General features: G+C 44.5%; 1 protein-coding gene across 1 annotated transcript; it reads left to right on the top strand.

The window, feature by feature from the left end:
* The first annotated feature begins 737 nt into the window (after window positions 1-737).
* Window positions 738-1,466, top strand: LOC119292759 (transcription factor MYB44-like). The gene has a single exon (XM_037571475.1). It carries the CDS (start codon window positions 786-788, stop codon window positions 1,464-1,466), a length of 681 nt encoding a protein of 226 aa, XP_037427372.1. The 5' UTR covers window positions 738-785.
* Window positions 1,467-22,166: the final 20,700 nt, after the last annotated feature.

Here is a 22,166-nt window from a genome sequence, read left to right as displayed (position 1 = left end):
GGGGGGCGTCGGAGCTGCAGTGAAGCACGCGGGGTCATTGAAGCGTCGCCGGAGCTGTAGTGAAGCGTCGTCGAAGGTGCAATGAAGCGTTGTCGGAGTTGCATTGAAGCGCCGGAGGGCCGTTGAAGCTTCGCCAGCATTGCAATGAAGCGTCGATGGAGCTGCAATGGAGCGAAGCTGGGCGCCGGCGATGCTGCCCTCGGGAGCATTTGCGTGGTGCTGCCATGGGGAAGCTGCCTCATCTTGCGGCTGAGAACTTCTGAACCGTACGGCTCTAGGAGCGGTTTAATTCCGCCAAACATCATCCGGATGATTTGTACCAGTGGCCAAAGAGAAACCGAACAAAACATTTTAAGACGAGTTTAATTTTAACGACGACCAGAAAAATAGCACGGATCTCAAATTAACCACGGACAGTGGATCCATGAATGGGTACGGGGAGATAAACTACTCTCAGTGAGCTTTTTCCACTTCACCTGTCTTCTTTCCTTGCAGCCGACGCCGTTTGGACTCCTTCTCGGATCCGGTGCCAACTCCACTTCGTCTAGGTTTAACCATCGTCCGTCTATATAAGGCGGCACGCAGCCGCGGCCTCCACAAACCACCCGCAACTCGTCCACCTTCTCTTCCGGCCTCTTGCCATCACATGCACGCATCATCTACATCCCGCATGGAGGCGATCCCAAGCTAGAGGGGTGGTGATGTCGCCGTCATTCTTCCCGAGCACGTTGGGATCCGACGCCGACGCCTGCGAACGCAACGGCTTGCCGCACGCGGTCAAGAAGATGTGGACCAAGACAGAGGACGACCTGCTGCGGGAGCAGGTGCGTCGGTGCGGCGGCCCGCACAACTGGGACGCCATCTGCCGAGGGCTGCTCGGCCGCAACTCCAAGTCGTGCCGCGTGTGCTGGTGCCAGCACCTCGACCCCAGGGTGGGGGCCGTCAAGCCCTTCACCCCTGAGGAGGACATGCTCATCGTCAAGTACCAGGACACATACGGCAACCGCTGGTCCACCATCGCCGAGTTCCTCTCCGGCCGCACCGACAACGCCATCAAGAACCGCTGGAACTCCGTCCTCCACAAGCACGCGCCCTCCTTGCAGGGGTACCCGCGCCTGTGGGCTCCTTCCATCGCCCGACAGGCCGTGAGCCCCGAGGTCATGCCGGGATGCCTGCCGCTGTTTCTTCTGACGAGCGGGGATGTCAGGATGTCCCTTCATTCGACCGAGGACGTGTCAGAGGCTGAGACATGTCCGGCGGAGAGGGAGTGCCTCGAGCTGTTCCCTCTGGCGCCCGGGGATATCATGGGCAACACGGGTGCTGCGGCGTCGAGTGTCATGTCATGCGGAGCAGACGACCCGCTCACCGAGCTGAGGCTCTGGCCGGCGGCGAGGGTGGTGTTCGACGTAATGCCGCTGCAGGCTTACCGGATGTACATTCATTCTAGTCTTCTTGCCATGACTTAGTTGCTCTTTCATCTTACTCTTTGCTGATCGTGGGGAATTTCCTAGTGGGACTTGACTTGTAATGGTAGAGCTGTGCATGATGATCAAGAAAGTTCTGAAGTTAGTGTAATTCTGGTGTTTCTTGAGGATCAAGAAAATTTTGAACTTCTTGTAATTTCCTTGCCCGTTGGTAATCAACAACTCAAACTAGGTTGTCGGCCTTTGATGGGTTTATCAGCAGCATCGTTTGAGTTAGTGCACGGCTGATAAACTAGCCCACGCCCTACACCATAAATTGGTGGCTGCTTAGAGTTTGTGCATGACTTTTGTCGTTTGAGAGCAACCCACCTCCGAAGCATTTGAGAGAGAGAACCTTGCGAGGACTAAGCCCAAAACACCTAGAGCCAAAGAGTGTTAGGCATCACTAAAGTCTTTATGCCCGTGTGATCTAAAGACTTGTTACACTCGAGGACTGTGAATCCTCCATCCGGTTAGGCGTCACGTTCTGAGTATCCAAGAGTCATTGTGGATTGCCGGTGAACGAAGTCTGTGAAGGTTTGGAAGTCTACCTCAAAGACTTACCAGAGTGACTGGGCGAGGACTGGGTGTCCTTAGCTCAAGGGGAATAAGGTGAATACATAGTCTTCTAAGTTAAATCTCAGCCTCCCTAACCAGACGTACAGTTGTCACAGCAACTGGAACTTGTCTACCAAATCCTTGTCTTCACCAAGCAACTTGTTCTATCCCCTACTCTCCTTACTTTACAGTCTGTCTTCGTGAAGTCATTGCTTGCCTGCCTGATTTGTTTGACTTCATTGTGTGAAGATTTATATCTGTTTAGCTTCGTACTATCTTCCATACTGATTCTGTCTACCTAGTTGCAGTTAGTCTTCGTGCTTTCACTGTATTGTGTGTTTGACTAATAGTTTCCTTGTGTAGTCTTCATTCTGCTGCTTACTATATAGGTTCAGTTTACCTGTTTGTCTTCAAAGCCACCATGTTTTGAAGGCTTTCATAAAAAACGCCTATTCACCCCCCCTCTAGTCGATAACTAGCACTTTCAATTTGTATCAGAGCAAGGTACTCGCTTGTTCTGTGTGATTCGGTTTAACCACCTAGAGTTTTAGCTATGTCGACTGCAGGGATAATCAAAGTCTCCGTTGTGTGTCCTATTTTTGATGGTCTTGATTATACCAAATGGAAGGCACTGATGAGGAAGCGCCTCCTTGCCATGAACAGTGAGCTATGGACCGTCACGGAGATTGGTCTCACTGATAGATGCAAGATGGAGAATGCTGACAACATTTGAAAGTACACTCAACTAGATATCACGGCTAAGGATATCATATGCTCCTGTCTGTCCAAAGATGAGTTCAGGCGCATCATGCATCTTTGCAACGCGAAGCTTATCTGGGACCGTATTTCTGATGTCTATGAGGGTCATCCAACCTGTCAAGACCCATGGTTTTGCGAATTCAAGGAGTCTCTTACAACGATGAGTTTCGAACCCGAGCCATCTGATCCAACCTACTACTTCATGGCACGTGGTGTCAAGGTAACCTCATGTGAATCCAAACTTAGTTATAAGACACTTGCTAAAATTGCAACTGAGCAACAAACTGCTATGGAACATATTCAAAAGCTACTAGACAAAAGCGATGACCTATTGGACGCGGAAATGGATCGAACTCAGTCCTTAATCAAAGATATTAAAAGTCTTCGCGTTAAGTATGAAGAACTTGAAAGTCGTCATGAAACTCTCTCAGCCTCTCATGAGAAGCTTTCCTACGATTATCTTCAAAGGAAGCAGTATCTTGAGAAACTGAGAGTGTCTCATGAAGATCTTCAAAAAGAGAACGATTCACTACTCGCCCAACAGATCAGCTCCGCTCAGGTAGAATTTGTTCCACCATGCTTAAAGTTTCTTGAGTGTGATAATGTTGGCTCCGTTGTTGGATGTTCTAATACTTCTGATGTTGCAATATCTTCAACTGCCGATGTGGTAACTAACCCCTCTACTCAGGATGACACTACTATTGCTGATGAGAATGCTAGGTTAAAGACATTGCTTGAGACTGGCATGTACAAAAGCCTCAAAGGGCATCAGACCTTGTGCGATGTCCTCAAGAAACAGATTCTGAACCGAAACCCTAGGAAAGAGGATGTTGGGTTCGAGAGGGAAATGAACGTTGATGGTTCATATTGGACGCCTGAGCAGTATCAGAAAACCACCTGGGTTGCTGCTAAGGATCCTTAAGTGGACCCATCCACTTTATCTGGCTTCACTTGTGCTAACTCAATTGTCATTGATGAATCCTTTGATGCAAATTATAAACTGTTTAAGAATCAGAATGGTGAAGTGTTTGTCAGGTACATTGGTACTAACTGCAGGAACGGGTCACCCCAGAAGAAGATCTGGGTGCCCAAAAGCTATCTTGAGAAGCTTCCCATGAATGTCATCATGACACCACTTGGGAAGAAAAAAACCCAGACCAAAGGTGTCATATGGACCAAAGGATTCATATGGACAGAGGACCACTCATGGTCACCCTAACGCCAATGTTTTGCAGGAGAACCGTTATGAGACTCATGAATATGAGCATGTTTCTTCTAACCGCTATGTTCACAAAACTAAGAACTTTTATGCATATTCATATGAGTACTATTCTCCTCCTACGAAGCTATTTGCTAGGTCTCCCAAGCCAAAATTCTCAGATGCTGCACTTAGACTTATTGCTTCTAACTTCTAAGCCACCCCTCAAGATCTGGGTGGTTAAGAAGAATTAACTTCTCTTGTAGGGAAAGGTCTCCAGCCGGAAAGCAAAATATTCTAACGATGATGCTGGAGACCTAAAACATCTTGTGGGATGCAAGATAAAATGCTCCAATGGTCTTATCATGTATTTCGTCCCAGGGTTCCTTGACGAGCATCCTATCATGCCTAGCCAGAATTTAAACTTTGATAATATGCTTGTTCGCTACATGTTTCTGCTTCACAATACTCTTGGTGAAGCCTATCCCGCTAACTGCACTATAGGGTACAACTCCGAAAGCTACTGAATGGATCATAGATAGCGGCTGCACCAACCACATGAATGGTGATCGAAGTCTTCCTATGGATTCAACCCTATTTCCATCTACTAAGAGCCACATCGCATTCGCTGACACTGGTAAAAGCAAGGTATTGGGTCTTGGTAGAGTTGCTATCTCAAAGGATCAGCACATGGATAAAGTGATGCTTGTTGAATCCCTTGGATACAACTTAATGTCTGTATCAATGCTCTGTGATCTGAACATGATTGTGATATTTCGAAAATATCATTGTCTTGTGCTAATGGAATCTGACAAATCTCTAGTCTTCGAAGGCTATCGAAAAGGTGATCTGTACATAGTAGATTTCTCAGCAGGACCACAACTTGTCGTATGTCTTCTAGCAAAGGCTTCAGCATGCTGGCTATGGCATCGACGGCTAGGACATGCGTGCATGAGGAACCTGTACACTCTTGCAAAGAAGAAGCACATCATTGGCATCGAGGGCGTCAAGTTCAAGAAGGATCATCTATTTGGTGCCTGTGAAGCTGGAAAGATGACTAGAGCCAAGCATCCCTCGAAGACAATCATGACTATCTCACGTCCCTTCGAGCTGCTTCACATGGACCTATTTGGCCCTACTCACTACTCTACCCTCACTACTACTACACATCTCTATGGATTCGTCATTGTTGATGATTACTCGAGATACACCTGGGCACACATAATTCTCTATAAGACTAAAGTGTATGATGTCTTCAGATGCTTCGCAAATCGGTCCATGACGAATTATGGCATCAAGATCAGGCACATCCGAAGTGACAATGGCACTAAGTTCAAGAACGTTGGCCTCGACACTTATCTTGATACTTTGGGCATCACACATGTGTTCTCTGCTCCTTAAACACCTCAGCAGAATGGCATCATGGAGCGCAAGAACAGAACGCTCATTGAGATGGCATGAACGATGCTCGATGAATACAAGACTCCAAGAAAATTCTGTCCCGAAGCCATTGATACTGAGTATATCTTCACAAGTTCTTCAAGAAGACATCTTATGAACTTCTGACTGGTAAGAAGCCAAACGCCAGTTACTTCAAAGTCTTTGGTGCTAGGTGCTGGATCAAGGATCCACATCACACATCTAAATTTGCACCGAAAGCACATGAAGGTTTTATGCTTGGTTACAGAAAGGACTCGCACACCTACAGAGTCTTCAACCTCTTTCACTACAAAGTGGTTGAAACTGTAGATGTGCGGTTTGATGAAACTAATGGCTCGCAAAGAGAGCACCTGCCAAATGTGCTAGATGAAGCTACACCAGGTGAAGCTATCAAGCTGATGGGTACTGGAGAAATCATTGAAGGAAATATGCCCTAGAGGCAATAATAAAGTTATTATTTATTTCCTTATTTCATGATAAATGTTTATTATTCATGCTAGAATTGTATTAACCGGAAACATGATACATGTGTGAATACATAGACAAACTGAGTGTCACTAGTATGCCTCTACTTGACTAGCTCATTAATCAAAGATGGTTATGTTTCCTAGCCATGGACAAAGAGTTGTCATTTGATTAACGGGATCACATCATTAGGAGAATTATGTGATTGACTTGACCCATTCCGTTAGCTTAGCACTTGATCGTTTAGTATGTTGCTACTGCTTTCTTCATGACTTATACATGTTCCTATGACTATGAGATTATGCAACTCCCGTTTACCGGAGGAACACTTTGTGTGCTACCAAACGTCACAACGTAACTGGGTGATTATAAAGGTGCTCTACAGGTGTCTCCGAAGGTACATGTTGGGTTGGCGTATTTCAAGATTAGGATTTGTCACTCCGATTGTCGGAGAGGTATCTCTGGGCCCTCTCGGTAATACACATCATTTAAGCCTTGCAAGCATTGCAACTAATGAGTTAGTTGCGGGATGATGTATTACGGAACGAGTAAAGAGACTTGCCGGTAACGAGATTGAACTAGGTATTGAGATACCGACGATCGAATCTTGGGCAAGTAACATACCGATGACAAAGGGAACAACGTATGTTGTTATGCAGTCTGACCGATAAAGATCTTCGTAGAATATGTGGGAGCCAATATGAGCATCCAGGTTCCGCTATTGGTTATTGACCGGAAACGTGTTTCGATCATGTCTACATTGTTCTCGAACCCGTAGGGTCCGCACGCTTAAGGTTTTGATGACAGTTATATTATGAGTTTATGAGTTTTTATGTACCAAAAGAGTTCGGAGCCCCGGATGAGATCAGGGATATGACGAGGAGTCTCGAAATGGTCGATACGTAAAGATCGATATATTGGACGACTATATTCGGACTTCGGAAAGGTTCCGAGTGATTCGGGTATTTTTCGGAGTACCGAGAGTTACGGGAATTCGCCGGGGAGTATATGGGCCTTATTGCGCCATACGGGAATAGAGGAGAGAGGCCGAAAGGAAGGAGGTGCACAGCCCCCCTCTGGTCCGAATTGGACAAGGGGTGCAACCCCCTTTTCCTTCCTCCTCTCCCCCTCTTTCCTTCTCTCCTACTCCAACAAGGAAAGGGGGGAGTCCTACTTCCGGTGGGAGGAGGACTCCTCCTGGCGCGCCCCTCCTGGCCGGCCGACCCCCTCCCCCTTGCTCCTTTATATACGGGGGCAGGGGGCACCTCTAGGCACAACAACAATTGATCCCTTGGATCTCTTAGCCGTGTGCGGTGCCCCCCTCCACCATAGTCCACCTCGACAATATGGTAGCGGTGCTTAGGCAAAGCCCTACGATGATAGAACATCAAGATCGTCACCACGCCGTCGTGATGACGGAATTCTCCCTCGACACTCGGCTGGATCGGAGTTCGAGGGACGTCATCGAGCTGAACATGTGCTAGAACTCGGAGGTGCCATAGTTTCGGTGCTTGATCGGTCGGGCCGTGAAGACGTACGACTACATCAACCGCGTTGTTCTAACGCTTCCGCTTTCGGTCTATGAGTGTACGTGGACAACACTCTCCCCTCTCGTTGCTATGCATCACCATGATCTTGCGTGTGCGTAGGAAATTTTTGAAATTACTACATTCCCCAACAGTGGCATCCGAGCCAGGTTTTATGCGTTGATGTCATTTGCACGAGTAGAACACAAGTGAGTTGTGGGCGATACAAGTCATACTGCTACCAGCATGTCATACTTTGGTTCAGCGGTATTGTTGGATGAAGCGGCCCGGACCGACATTACGCGTATGCTTACGCGAGACTGGTTTTACCGCCGTGCTTCGCACACAGGTGACTAGCGGGTGTCTGTTTTCTCCAACTTTAGTTGAACCGAGTGTGGCTACGCCCGGTCCTTGTGAAGGTTAAAACAACACTAACTTGACGAACTATCGTTGTGGTTTTGATGCGTAGGTAAGAACGGTTCTTGCTCAGCCCGTAGCAGCCATGTAAAAATCTACAACAACAAAGTAGAGGACGTCTAACTTGTTTTTGCAGGGCATGTTGTGATGTGATATGGTCAAGACGTGATGCTATATTTTATTGTATGAGATGATCATGTTTTGTAACCGAAGTTATCAGCAACTGGCAGGAGCCATATGGTTGTCGCTTTATTGTATGAAATGCAAACGCCCTGTAATTGCTTTACTTTATCACTAAGCGGTAGCGATAGTCGTAGAAGCAATAGATGGCATAACGACAACGATGCTACGATGGAGATCAAGGTGTCGCGCCGGTGACGATGGTGATCACGACGGTGCTTCGGAGATGGAGATCACAAGCACAAGATGATGATGGCCATATCATATCACTTATATTGATTGCATGTGATGTTTATCCTTTATGCATCTTATCTTGCTTTGATTGACGGTAGCATTTTAAGATGATCTCTCACTAAATTATCAAGAAATGTTCTCCCTGAGTATGCACCATTGTGAAAGTTCTTCGTGCTGAGACACCACGTGATGATCGGGTGTGATAGGCTCTACGTTCAAATACAACGGGTGCAAAATAGTTGCACACGCGAAATACTCAGGTTAAACTTGACGAGCCTAGCATATACATATATGGCCTCGGAACATGGAGACCGAAAGGTCGAACGTGAATCATATAGTAGATATGATCAACATAGTGATGTTCACCATTGAAAACTACTCCATCTCACGTGATGATCGTACATGGTTTAGTTGATTTGGATCATGTGATCACTTATATGACTAGAGAGATGTCTATCTAAGTGGGAGTTCTTAAAGTAATATGATTAATTGAACTTTAATTTATCATGAACTTAGTCCTGGTAGTATTTTGCAAATTATGTTGTAGATCAATAGCTCGCGTTGTTGCTTCCCTATGTTTCTGCTTCCCTATGTTTTTATATGTGTTCCTAGAGAAAACTATGTTGAAAGATGTTAGTAGCAATGATGCGGATTCGATCCATGATCTGAGGATTATCCTCCTTGCTACACAGAAAAATTATGTCCTTGATGCACCGCTAGGTGACAAACCTATTGCAGGAGCAGATGCAGACGTTATGAACGTTTGGCTAGCTCAATGTGATGACTACTTGATAGTTTAGTGCACCATGCTTAACAGCTTAGAATCGGGACTTCAAAGACGTTTTTGAACGTCATGGACCATATGAGATGTTCCAGGAGTTGAAGTTAATATTTCAAGCAAATACCCGAGTTGAGAGATATGAAGTCTCCAACAAGTTCTATAGCTAAAAGATGGAGGAGAATTGCTCAACTAGTGAGCAAGTGCTTAGATTGTCTAAGTACTACAATCGCTTGAATAAAGTGGGAGTTAATCTTCCAGATAAGATAGTGATTGGCAGAGTTCTCTAGTCACCATCACCAAGTTACTGGAACTTCGTGATGAACTATAATGCAAGGGTTGACGAAAATGATTCCCGAGCTCTTCGTGATGCTGAAGTCGACGAAGGTAGAAATCAAGAAAAGAGCATCAAGTGTTGATGATTGAAAAGATCACTAGTTTCAAGAAAAAAGGGCGAAGGGAAAGAAAGGGAACTTCAAGCAGAATGGCAAGCAAGTTGTCACTCCCGTGAAGAAGCCCAAAGCTGGACCAAAGCCTGAAACTAAGTGCTTCTACTTCAAAGGAAATGGTCACTGGAAGCGGAAATGCCCTGAATATTTGGTGGATAAGAAGGATGGCAAAGTGAACAAGGGTATATTTGATATGAAAGTTATTGATGTGTACCTTACTAGTGTTTATAGTAGCCCATGAGTATTTGATACTTGTTCGGTTGCTAAAAATTAGTAACTCGAAACAGGAGTTACAGAATAAACAGAGACTAGTTGAGGGTGAAGTGACGATGTGTGTTGGAGGTGGTTCCAAGATTGTTATGATCATCATCGCACACACCCTATACTTTCGGGATTAGTGTTAAACCTAAATAAAATGTTATTTGGCGTTTGCGTTGAGCATAAATATGATTTGATCATGTTTATTGCAATACGTTTATTCATTTAAAGTCAAAGAATAATTGTTATTCTGTTTACACGGATAAAACCTTCGATGGTCATACACCCAATGAAAATAGTTTGTTGGATCTCGATCATAGTGATACACATATTCATAATATTGATGCCAAAAGATGCAAAGTTGATAATGATAGTGCAACTTATTTGTGGCACTGCCGTTTCGGTCATATCGGTGTAAAGCGCATGAAGAAACTCCATAAAGATGGACTTTTGGAATCACTTGATTATGAATCATTTGATGCTTGCGAATCGTGCCTTATGGGCAAGATGACTAAAACTCCGTTCTCCGGAACAATGGAACGAGCTAGTGACTTATTGGAAATAATACATGCTGATGTATGCGATCCAATGAGTATTGATGCTCGTGGCGGGTATCGTTATTTTCTGACCTTCACAAGATGATTTGAGCAGATATGAGTATATCTACTTAATGAAACACAAGTCTGAAACATTTGAAAAGTTCAAAGAATTTCAGAGTGAAGTGGAGAATCATCGTAACAAGAAAATCAAGTTTCTACGATCTGATCGTGGAGTAGAATATTTGAATTACGAGTTTGGCCTTCATATAAAACAATGTGGAATAGTCTCACAGCTCACGCCGCCTGGAACACCACAGTGTTGTGTGTCTGAACGTCGTAACTGCACTTTATTGGATATGGTGCGACCTATGATGTCTCTTATCGGTTTACCACTATCGTTTTGGGGTTATGCATTAGAGACAGTTGCATTCACTTTAAATAGGGCACCATCAAAATCCGTTGAGACGACGGCTTATGAACTGTGGTTTGGCAAGAAACCAAAGTTGTCATTTCTTAAAGTTTGGGGCTGCGATGCTTATGTGAAAAAGTTTCAACCTGATAAGCTCAAACCTAAATCGGAGAAGTGCGTCTTCATAGAATACCCAAAGGAAACTGTTGGGTACACCTTCTATCACAGATCCGAAGGCAAGATATTCGTTGCTAAGAATGGATCCTTTCTAGAGAAGGAGTTTCTCTCGAAAGAAGTGAGTGGGAGGAAAGTAGAACTTGATGAGGTAATTGTACCTTCTCCCTTATTGGAAAGTAGTTCATCACAGAAATCAGTTCCTGTGATTCCTACACCAATTAGTGAGGAAGCTAATGATGATGATCATGAAGCTTCAGATCAAGTTACTACCAAACCTTGTAGGTCTTCCAGAGTAAGATCCGCACTAGAGTGGTACGGTAATCCTGTTCTGGAAGTCATGTTACTAGACCATGATGAACCTACGAACTATGAGGAAGCGATGATGAGCCCAGATTTCGCGAAATGGCTTGAGGCCATAAAATCTGAGATAGGATCCATGTATGAGAACAAAGTATGGACTTTGGTTGACTTACTCGATGATCAGCAAGCCATGTTAAATAAATGGATCTTCAAGAGGAAGACGGACATAGATAGTAGTGTTACTATCTACAAAGCTCGACTTGTTGCGAAAGGTTTTCGACAAGTTCAAGGTGTTGAATATGATGAGATTTTCTCACTCGTAACGATGCTTATGTCTGTCCGAATCATGTTAGCAATTGCCACATTTTATGAAATCTGGCAAATGGATATCAAAACTGTGTTCCTGAATGGATTTCTGGAAGAAGAGTTGTATATGATGCAACCAGAAGGTTTTGTCGATCCGAAAGGTGCTAACAAAATGTGCAAGCTCCAGCGATCCATCAATGGACTGGTGCAAGCATCTCGGAGTTGGAATATACGCTTTGATGAGTTGATCAAAGCATATGGTTTTATACAGACTTTTGGAAAGGCCTGTATTTACAAGAAAGTGAGTGGGAGCACTACAGCCTTTCTGATAAGTATATGTGAATGACATATTGTTGATCGGAAATGATGTAGAATTTTCTGGAAAGCATAAAGGAGTATTTGAAAGGAGTTTTTCAAAGAAACACCTCAATAAAGCTACTTACATATTGAGCATCAAGTTCTATTGAGATAGATCAAGACGCTTGATAAGATTTTCAATTAGTACATACCTTGACAAGATTTTGAAGTAGTTCAAAATGGAACAGTCAAAGAAAGAGTTCTTGCCTGTGATGCAAAGGTGTGAAGTTGAGTAAGACTCAAAACCCGACCATGGCAGAAAATAGAAAGAGAATGAAAAGTCATTCCCTATGCCTCAGTCATAGGTTCTATAAAGTATGCTATGCTGTGTACCAGACCTATTGTATACCTTGCTCTGAGTTTGGCAAAGGAGTACAATTTTGATCTAAGAGTAGATCACTGGACACCGGTCAAGAATATCCTTAGTGAGGACTAAGGATATGTTTCTCAATTATGGAGGTGATAAAAGAGTTCGTCGTAAAGAGTTACATCGATGCAAGCTTTTACACCGATCCAGATGACTCTAAGTCTCAATCTGGATACATATTGAAAGTGGGAGAAATTAGCTAGAGTAGCTCCGTGCAAAGCATTGTAGACATAGAATATTTGCAAAATACATACGGCTCTGAATATGACAGACCCGTTGACTAAACTTCTCTCACGAGCAAAACATGATCATACCTTAGTACTCTTTGGGTGATAATCACATAGCAATGTGAACTAGATTATTGACTCTAGTAAACCCTTTGGGTGTTGATCACATAACGATGTGAACTATGGGTATCAATCACATATATATATATATGTGAATATTAGTGTTGAATCACATGGCGATGTGAACTAGATTATTAACTCTAGTGCAAGTGGGAGATTGAAGGAAATATGCCCTAGAGGCAATAATAAAGTTATTATTTATTTCCTTATTTCATGATAAATGTTTATTATTCATGCTAGAATTTTATTAACCGGAAACATGATACATGTGTGAATATATAGACAAACTGAGTGTCACTAGTATGCCTCTACTTGACTAGCTCATTAATCAAAGATGGTTATGTTTCCTAGCCATGGACAAAGAATTGTCATTTGATTAACGGGATCACATCATTAGGAGAATGATGTGATTGACTTGACCCATTCCGTTATCTTAGCACTTGATTGTTTAGTATGTTGCTATTGCTTTCTTCATGACTTATACATGTTCCTATGACTATGAGATTATGCAACTCCCGTTTACCGGAGGAACACTCTATGTGCTACCAAACGTCACAACGTAACTGGGTGATTATAAAGGTGCTCTACAGGTGTCTCCGAAGTTACATGTTGGGTTGGCGTATTTCGAGATTAGGATTTGTCACTCCGATTGTCGGAGAGGTATCTCTGGGCCCTCTCGGTAATACACATCACTTAAGCCTTGCAAGCATTGCAACTAATGAGTTAGTTGCGGGATGATGTATTACAGAACGAGTAAAGAGACTTGCCGATAACGAGATTGAACTAGGTATTGAGATACCGACGATCGAATCTCGGGCAAGTAACATACCGATGACAAAGGGAACAACGTATGTTGTTATGCGGTCTGATTGATAAAGATCTTCGTAGAATATGTGGGAGCCAATATGAGCATCCAGGTTCCGCTATTGGTTATTGACCGGAAACATGTTTCGGTCATGTCTACATTGTTCTCGAACCCGTAGGATCCGCACGCTTAAGGTGTCGATGACAGTTATATTATGAGTTTATGAGTTTTGATGTACTGAAAGAGTTCGGAGCCCCGGATGAGATCGGGGATATGACGAGGAGTCTCGAAATGGTCGAGACGTAAAGATCGATATATTGGATGACTATATTCGGACTTCGGAAAGGTTCCGAGTGATTCGGGTATTTTTTGGAGTACCGGAGATTACGGAAATTCGCCGAGGAGTATATGGGCCTTATTGGGCCATACGGGAATAGAGGAGAGAGGCCGAAAGGAAGGAGGTGCGCAGCCCCCCTCTGGTCCGAATTGGACAAGGGGTGCAGCCCCCTTTTCCTTCCTCCTCTCCCCCTCTTTGCTTATCTCCTACTCCAACAAGGAAAGGGGGGAGTCCTACTCCCGGTGGGAGGAGGACTCCTCCTGGCGCGCCCCTCCTGGCCGACCGACCCCCTCCCCCTTGCTCCTTTATATACGGGGGCAGGGGGGCACCTCTAGGCACAACAACAATTGATCCCTTGGATCTCTTAGCCGTGTGCGGTGCCCCCCTCCACCATAGTCCACCTCGATAATATCGTAGCGATGCTTAGGCAAAGCCCTGCGACGATAGAACATCAAGATCGTCACCACGCCGTCGTGCTGACGGAACTCTCCCTCGACACTCGGCTGGATCGGAGTTCGAGGGACGTCATCGAGCTAAACGTGTGCTAGAACTCGGAGGTGCCGTAGTTTCGGTGCTTGATCGGTCGTGCCGTGAATATGTACGACTACATCAACCGCGTTGTTCTAACGCTTCCGCTTTCGGTCTACGAGGGTACGTGGATAACACTCTCCCCTCTCGTTGATATGCATTACCATGATCTTGCGTGTGCGTAGGAAATTTTCGAAATTACTATGTTCCCCAACAATCATACCCACCGAGGAACAGGCTGAGGATGAGATCATCATTTCTGCACCTAATCAACATGAAGACAATGCTCAGTCTGAAGCCAACGCTGAAGATGAAGACAATAGTCAGTGTAATCAAAATCTTCGTCCAGCTCATCCTCGAGTCACTAATGAAGTCCAGATTGAGAAGATAATTGATAGCATCAATGCTGCTGGTCCTCTCACTCGATCGAGAGCTACACAACTAGCAAACTTCTGCGGTCACTTTGCTTTTCTCTCTATATCTGAACCCAAGAAAGTCGAAGAAGCCTTCATGGAACCTGAATGGATTCAAGCTGTGTAAGAAGAGCTTCAACATTTTGAGCTGAATAATGTCTGAGAGCTTGTCAAACGTCCTGATCCTTGCAAGCACAATTACATTGGCACGAAATGGATCTATCACAACAAGAAATATGAACTTGGACAAGTTGTCAAAAACAAGGGACACCTTGTTGCTCAAGGTTACACACAAGTGGAAGGGATCAACTTCGATGAAACCTTTGCTCATGTGGCTAGGCTTGAAGCCATTGGCATACTGCTGGCCTATGCTAACCATTACAACATTCTTCTGTACCAAATGGATGTGAAGAGTGCCTTTCTCAATGGCAAAATCGAAGAAGAAGTGTATGTCGCTCAACCGCCTGGTTTTAAAGATCCTAAGCATCCTGATATGGTGTACAAGCTCAACAAGGCACTTTATGGCCTCAAACAAGCACCTCATGCTTGGTATGACACACTCAAAGAATTCCTAAAGAGCAAAGGCTTCAAACCTGGTTCACTAGATCCCACTCTCTTCATGAAGACATATGATGGTGAACTGTTTGTGTGTCAAATATATGTGGATGACATTATCTTCGGCTGCACAGATACGAGATACAGTGATGAGGTTGGATACATGATTCAAGAGCAATATCATATGTCCATGATGGGGGAGCTGAAGTTCTTCCTTCGTCTTCAAATCTGTCAACAGCGCAATGGCATCTTCATATTGCAAGAAAAATACCTCAAAGATTGCCTGAAAAAGTTTGGAATGCAAGACTGCAAAGGGTACACGACGCCAATGCCAACCAAAAGTCATCTTGGCCTTGACGACAATGGTAAAGAGTTCGATCAAAAGGTATACCGCTCCATCCTTGGTTCTTTGCTATACTTATGTGCATCTAGGCCTGATATTATGCTTAGCATTTGCATGTGTGCCCGATTCCAAGCGGCACCAAAGGAATCGCATCACCTTGCTGTGAAGCGAATTCTTCGATATTTGGCTCACACCCCAACACTAGGATTATGGTATCCAAAGGGCTCATCGTTTGATCTAGTTGGATATTTGATGCTGATTATGCTGGTGACAAGGTTGATCGCAAGTCTACATCAGGCACATGTCACTTTCTTGGACGATCTCTTTTCTGTTGGTCTTCAAAGAAGCAGAACTGCGTATCCCTCTCCACTGTTGAATCTGAATACATTGCTACCGGATCTTGTTGTGCTCAGCTTCTCTGGATGAAGCAAACTCTCAAGTACTGCGGCATCAACACGAAGAATGTGCCACTCTTCTATGACAATGAAAGCGTCATCAAGCTTTCCAAGAATTCAGTTCAACACTTGAAGAAAAAGCACATTGAGATTCGTCATCACTTTCTCAGAGATCATGTCAACAAGGAATACATTGATATAATTCACGTGAACACAGAAGAGCAGCTGGCAGATATCTTCATGAAGCCCTTGGATGAGAAGAGGTTTTGCAAGCTTCAGTGTGAGCTAAATATCCTAGAATCCTCAATTGTCTACTGAATGGACACACATCCTAACGCTTATGCATGTTGATGACTTAGATGTGCAACACATGAAGTAATGTATTTATTCAATCAATGAAGACTTACCCTCTGAGTCTGAATACATTAATGTGGAATTTGACTTCGGAGCGCCACGATAATTGTGCATCGTGTCTGGGTCTAATACTTCCTATACAGTGGGTAACGCCACCACCACAACTTCTTGAAGATTTTCATTTGGCGTCATGATTGCATTATCCTCACATTTGGATTGTCTTCAACATTGGTTTATCTTCAAAATCTATATCTTCGCAATGTTGATTTATCTTCAACCTTATTTATATAATGTGTTCTGTCATTTACAACATTCACTTATAGCTATGTCTTCACGTTGCTATTTTTCTGAAGTAAGTGAATGTGATCAAACCCTAATCCCTTCTGTGCTACTCCCTCAAATTCTTTCCGTCTAAGTCATATGCATTCTGTTGACACATGTCGAATATCTTCTCTGTGTCCTTGTCAGCAGAAGATACAGAGACACACTTTTAAAACTGCCTTTAATGTCTTATCCTTGCCTGAAAACCGGAGAAGCCGGAATGACCACCCGACAATCCAGGCGTGTGTGGGAACATAGATCAACTCATGATAAGTTGCATGCATGCCACATGTCCTTCAGATGTGAACTGCCAGGGGCACCTGCGTAATTGCGCTGCACCGCCCTTCTCCTTCTTATAAATACTTGCCCCCCTCACGGTCATTATCTCCTCTTACTCCTCGCCATCTCTCTCAAACCCCTAGCGCCACCTCTTCGACGCCGTCCTCACGCCGGCTGCGGACCTCGTCTTCTCCGATGCCATCATAGGTGTCTTCCGCCGCCAAGTTAGGGCGCGGGAGATTGGACTGCTCGGCCTCCCATCTGCCTCGTCTAGCAGTTCGTCTGTGGTAATTAAATCTCACTTTAGTCTTTTTGATCTATCAAATGTTGGAAATATGCCCTAGAGGCAATAATAAAATGGTTATTATTATATTTCCTTGTTCATGATAATTGTCTGTTGTTCATGCTATAATTGTATTAACCGGAAAACGTAATACATGTGTGAATACATCGACCGTAATATGTCCCTAGTAAGCCGCTAGTTGACCGGCTCATTGATCAATAGATGGTTGTGGTTTCCTGACCATGGACATTGGATGTCATTGATAATGGAATCACATCATTAGGAGAATGATGTGATGGACAAGACCCAGTCCTAAGCATAGCACAAGATCGTGTAGTTTGTTTGCTAAGAGCTTTTCTAATGTCAAGTATCATTTTCTTAGACCATGAGATTGTGCAACTCCCGGATACCGTAGGAATGCTTTGGGTGTACCAAACGTCACAACGTAACTGGGTGGCTATAAAGGTGCACTATAGGTATCTCTGAAAGTTGAAAGTGCAACTATCCCTAGGTGGTTTTGGTAATTCATAACAACATATAGCTCATTGAGCTAATGCTATTCCAAGACAAATATTTCAGGAAAGCTCAATGAATGGCATGGCACGGATGATGAAAGTGGATCCATCAAAATATCAAGGACAAAGGATTGGCTCAAGCTCAAAAGCTCAAGACTCTTCATTTTACATTTTAGTGATCCAAGATCACATTGAGTCTATAGGAAAAGCCAATACTATCAAGGAGGGATGAGGTGTTGCTTAATGAGCCTCTTGCTTCAAGTGCTTAGTGATATGCTCCAAATACCCTCAACTACTTTCCCACATCCACATATGACCTAAACCTAAAGTCAAAATCGGTCACACCGATTCTTTCTATCCGACGCCACCGAGTTCAGATGTTATAGCCAGTGCCACAAACCCTAGGCAAATCGGTCTCACCGATAGGGATCTCGGTCTCACCGATATGGGATTGTAATCTCTTTGTTTCCCTTTGTAACATTTAGGTCTAACCGAAGTGAGCGATCGGTCCCACCGAGATTGCAATGTAAACCCTCTGTTTCCCTTTCGTAACATTTTGGTCTCACCAAAAAGAGCGGATCGGTCCCACCGAGTTTACCTAACCAACTCTCCGGTTAGCTAATTACCAAAATCGGTCCCACCGAGTTTGTGTAATCGGTCTCACCGAGATTACGTTATGCCCTAACCCTAACCATATCGGTCCTACCGTCAGTCCCACCGAAAATCCTAATGGTCACTAGGTTTACTGAATCGGTCCGACCAAGTTTGTTGATTCGGTCCCATCGAGATTGGTAAATTGTGTGTAACGGTTAGATTTTGTGTGGAGGCTATATATATCCCTCCACCTCCTCTTCATTCGTGGAGAGAGCCATCAGAAAAAACCTACACTTCCAACTTACCAGTTCTGAGAGAGAACCACCTACTCATGTGTTGAGGCCAAGATATTCCATTCCTACCATATGAATCTTGATCTCTAACCTTCCCCAAGTTGCTTTCCACTCAAATCTTCTTTCCACCAGATCCAAATCCTACGAGAGAGAGTTGAGTGTTGGGGAGACTATCATTTGAAGCACAAGAGCAAGGAGTTCATCATCAACGCACCATTTGTTACTTCTTGGAGAGTGGTGTCTCCTAGATTGGCTAGGTGTCACTTGGGAGCCTCCGACAAGATTGTGGAGTTGAACCAAGGAGTTTGTAAGGGCAAGGAGATCGCCTACTTCATGAAGATCTACCGCTAGTGAGGCAAGTCCTTCGTGGGCGACGGCCATGGTGGGATAGACAAGGTTGCTTCTTCGTGGACCCTTCTTGGGTGGAGCCCTCCGTGGACTCGCGCAGCCGTTACCCTTCGTGGGTTGAAGTCTCCATCAACATGGATGTACGATAGCACCACCTATCGGAACCACGACAAAAACATCCGTGTCTCCAACTGCGTTTGAATCCTCCAAACCCTTCCCCTTACTTTCTTGCAAGTTGAATGCATTAATTTCCGCTGGTAGATACTCTTTGCATGCTTGCTTGAATTGTGTGATGATTGCTTGACTTGTCCAAATATAGCTAAAATCCGCCAAACTCTAAAATTGGGAAAAGGTTAAGTTTTTAATTGGTCAAGTAGTCTAATCACCCCCCTCTAGACTTACTTCAAGGTCCTACAGGTGGTATCAGAGCTTTGGTTTCCATTTGCTTTGATTTCCATAGCTTTTGGTGGTCATAGCCTTGGTTTCACAACCTAGGAGAGTATGGCGTCTAGCGAGGGAAATTATCACCATAGAGGTCCTTACTTTGATGGTACTAATTTTGCTAGTTGGAAGCATAAGATGAAAATGCATATTCTCGGACATAACCCCGCCGTTTGGGATGTTGTTTGTATTGGCTTGCAAGGTGAATTCTTTGATGGGAGAGAGCCGAACCGTGAAGCTAATCCGGATGAATTGAAGATGCTGCAATACAACACTCAAGCTTGTGATATCCTCTTCAATGGCTTGTGCCCCGAAGAATTCAACAAAATCAGCCGTCTTGAGAATGCATAGGAAATTTGGGACACTTTGATTGATATGCATAAAGGTACCGACTCCGTCAAGGAATCCAAGTTGGATGTTCTCCAAAGTCATCTTGACAAGTTCAAAATGAAGGATGGTGAAGGTGCCGCTGAAATATACTCTAGGCTTGCTCTTATCACAAATGAGATTGCCTGTCAGGACCCCGATCCTTAGTCACACCGATCTAGCATGTAACACATCATATCACTTTGCGGCCTCACACACGGTATTCCCACGGGTGCCACCTTACCTGGCCCGGGACCGTTTGCGCCTTTTGGCTCACGTATATGATAGTGCCGCTAGCATCCATATGATAAAGAACCCGGGCTGACATGGCTAGTCGTGAAACCGAAGTGGCACTAACTTACAGGGACAGGCATACATGACCCAACAACGAAAGTGTCGGTCATCAGCGAGTGAATCCAGGCTGTAGCACTTGGCTAGCAGGACTCCGGTAGACACCGCGTGACATTTCCCCGAAGGGACAGACACAGGAACAAAGAAGGACACATGCCGGCCAGCCTAAGTGTTCCGGAGCAGTAGCAAGCTACCATGGCTTAGTGGAAACACTAGGAGACATTTCCCGGTAAGAGAGGCTACTAAGGATAAACAACTAGATAGTCAGATCCCACACATACCAAGCATTTCAATAACATACACACAATATGCTCGATATGTGCAAATACAACATGGCATCACAACATGACTCTACAACTCAAGTATTTTATTCAATAGGCTCCGAGGAGTGAGATATTACAATCATGGGTCTCATGACCCAACAATCAAGCATACAAGTCAAAGCACATGCGGAAGCTTAACATGTCTGGGTACAGACATCTACAAAAGAAAAAGGCTGAGAAGCCTGACTGTCTATCAGATCCTGCCGAGGGCACAAGATCGTAGCTGAGGTAACAAGCTAAACATCGAAGTCCACGTGGAACTACTAGCGAGACTGAAGTCTCTCTGCAAAAACATAAATTAAGCAACGTGAGTACAAATGTACCCAGCAAGACTTACATCAGATCTATCTACATATGCATCATTATCAACAAGGGGATGGTGGGGTTTAACTGCAGCAAGCCAGCTTTGACACGGTGGCTATCCTAAACTACGACTGCAAGTAACTCTTCTTAGGTGGCGCACACGAGTCCACATATTCACCATATCAATACACCACTATGGATCCGCTCCCGTCTCCCTACAAGAACGCCATCCATAGCACTCACACTTATCTTGCGTATTTTAGAGTATCCAATTTCACTTGTCTATGAACTGTATAGGCAACCCAGAAGTCCTTTACCGCGGACACGGCTATTCGAATAGATGATGTTAACCCTGCAGGGGTGTACTTCTTCACACACGCTCTCGCCACTTACCGCCATGTACACGTCATGTATTTCGGCAACCTTCAAGCGGAAGCCTGGCGAGGGAGTCGGCCATGGCCTACCTAAACACTCAAGTCTCTCGTCCAGGTTTATCGCCTATTCGGGTTCCATCCGCAAGGAGATCTGGCCGGGGTGTCGCTCACGGCCCCAAACGATGTGTGCAGGGTTCCCAAGTCCACCATCCGGGTGCCACTTGGTACACCGGGCCACTATGCCTAGTCTGTCCCAAGCCCACCTGTACCGGGTGCCACTTGGTAGACTACTAACACTACCTACAAACACCAGAAACTAGTTGCAACTCCTGGACAGAGAACAAGGGTGATTAAGAAGCCGAGAGGGTCAATTAAGGATCCCAATGAGTGGTAGTAGCTGTTCATGGATCACAAACATAGAACTCAGTTCCTGAGGACGGCTGCAATGAGACAACCCACCATGTACTCCTACATGGCCTCTCACCACTACCTTTACCAAACCGTGTTCACACACTTAGCTCACACACAGTAGGACATGTTCACACACCTCTGATTTATCCCCGGTGAATCAGACCTGACTCAACTCTAAGAAGTAGCAGGCATGACAAACAAGCATGAATGAGTAGGCACATCAGGGCTCAAACAACTCCTACTCATTCTAGTGGGTTTCATCTATTTACTGTGGCAATGACAGGTCATGCAGAGGAAAAGGGTTCAGCTACCGCAGCAAATAACAAATATCTCGTTGTTGTCCTAATGCAGTAAAAGAGAGAAGGAGCGAGAGAGTAGGATTGTATCAGAATGAACAAGGGGTTTTTGCTTGCCTGGCACTTTTGAAGATAATATAGTTTCTTCATCGGTGTCATCGAACTCATCGTCGAAACCACGTCTACCGAGAGGGGACAATTACCGGCAAACAAGAAAGAACACAATCAATGCGATGCAACAATATGATGCATGATAATGATATGGCAATATGCTGTGATTTGAGCTAATGCAACTAGCAGCAAGTTAAATGAAGTTGGTTTGAACCCTAGGTTCAAATTCAAACTCCACATGTAGTTATTGAAATGCCATTCATTCATTTGTCCTAATCAGTAGTCATAAGTTGTTCTAAC

The sequence above is a fragment of the Triticum dicoccoides genome, chromosome 4B (genome assembly GCF_002162155.2).
Source record: "Triticum dicoccoides isolate Atlit2015 ecotype Zavitan chromosome 4B, WEW_v2.0, whole genome shotgun sequence".
Taxonomy (NCBI): domain Eukaryota; kingdom Viridiplantae; phylum Streptophyta; class Magnoliopsida; order Poales; family Poaceae; genus Triticum; species Triticum dicoccoides.
This window is presented reverse-complemented; position numbering and strand designations above follow the sequence as displayed.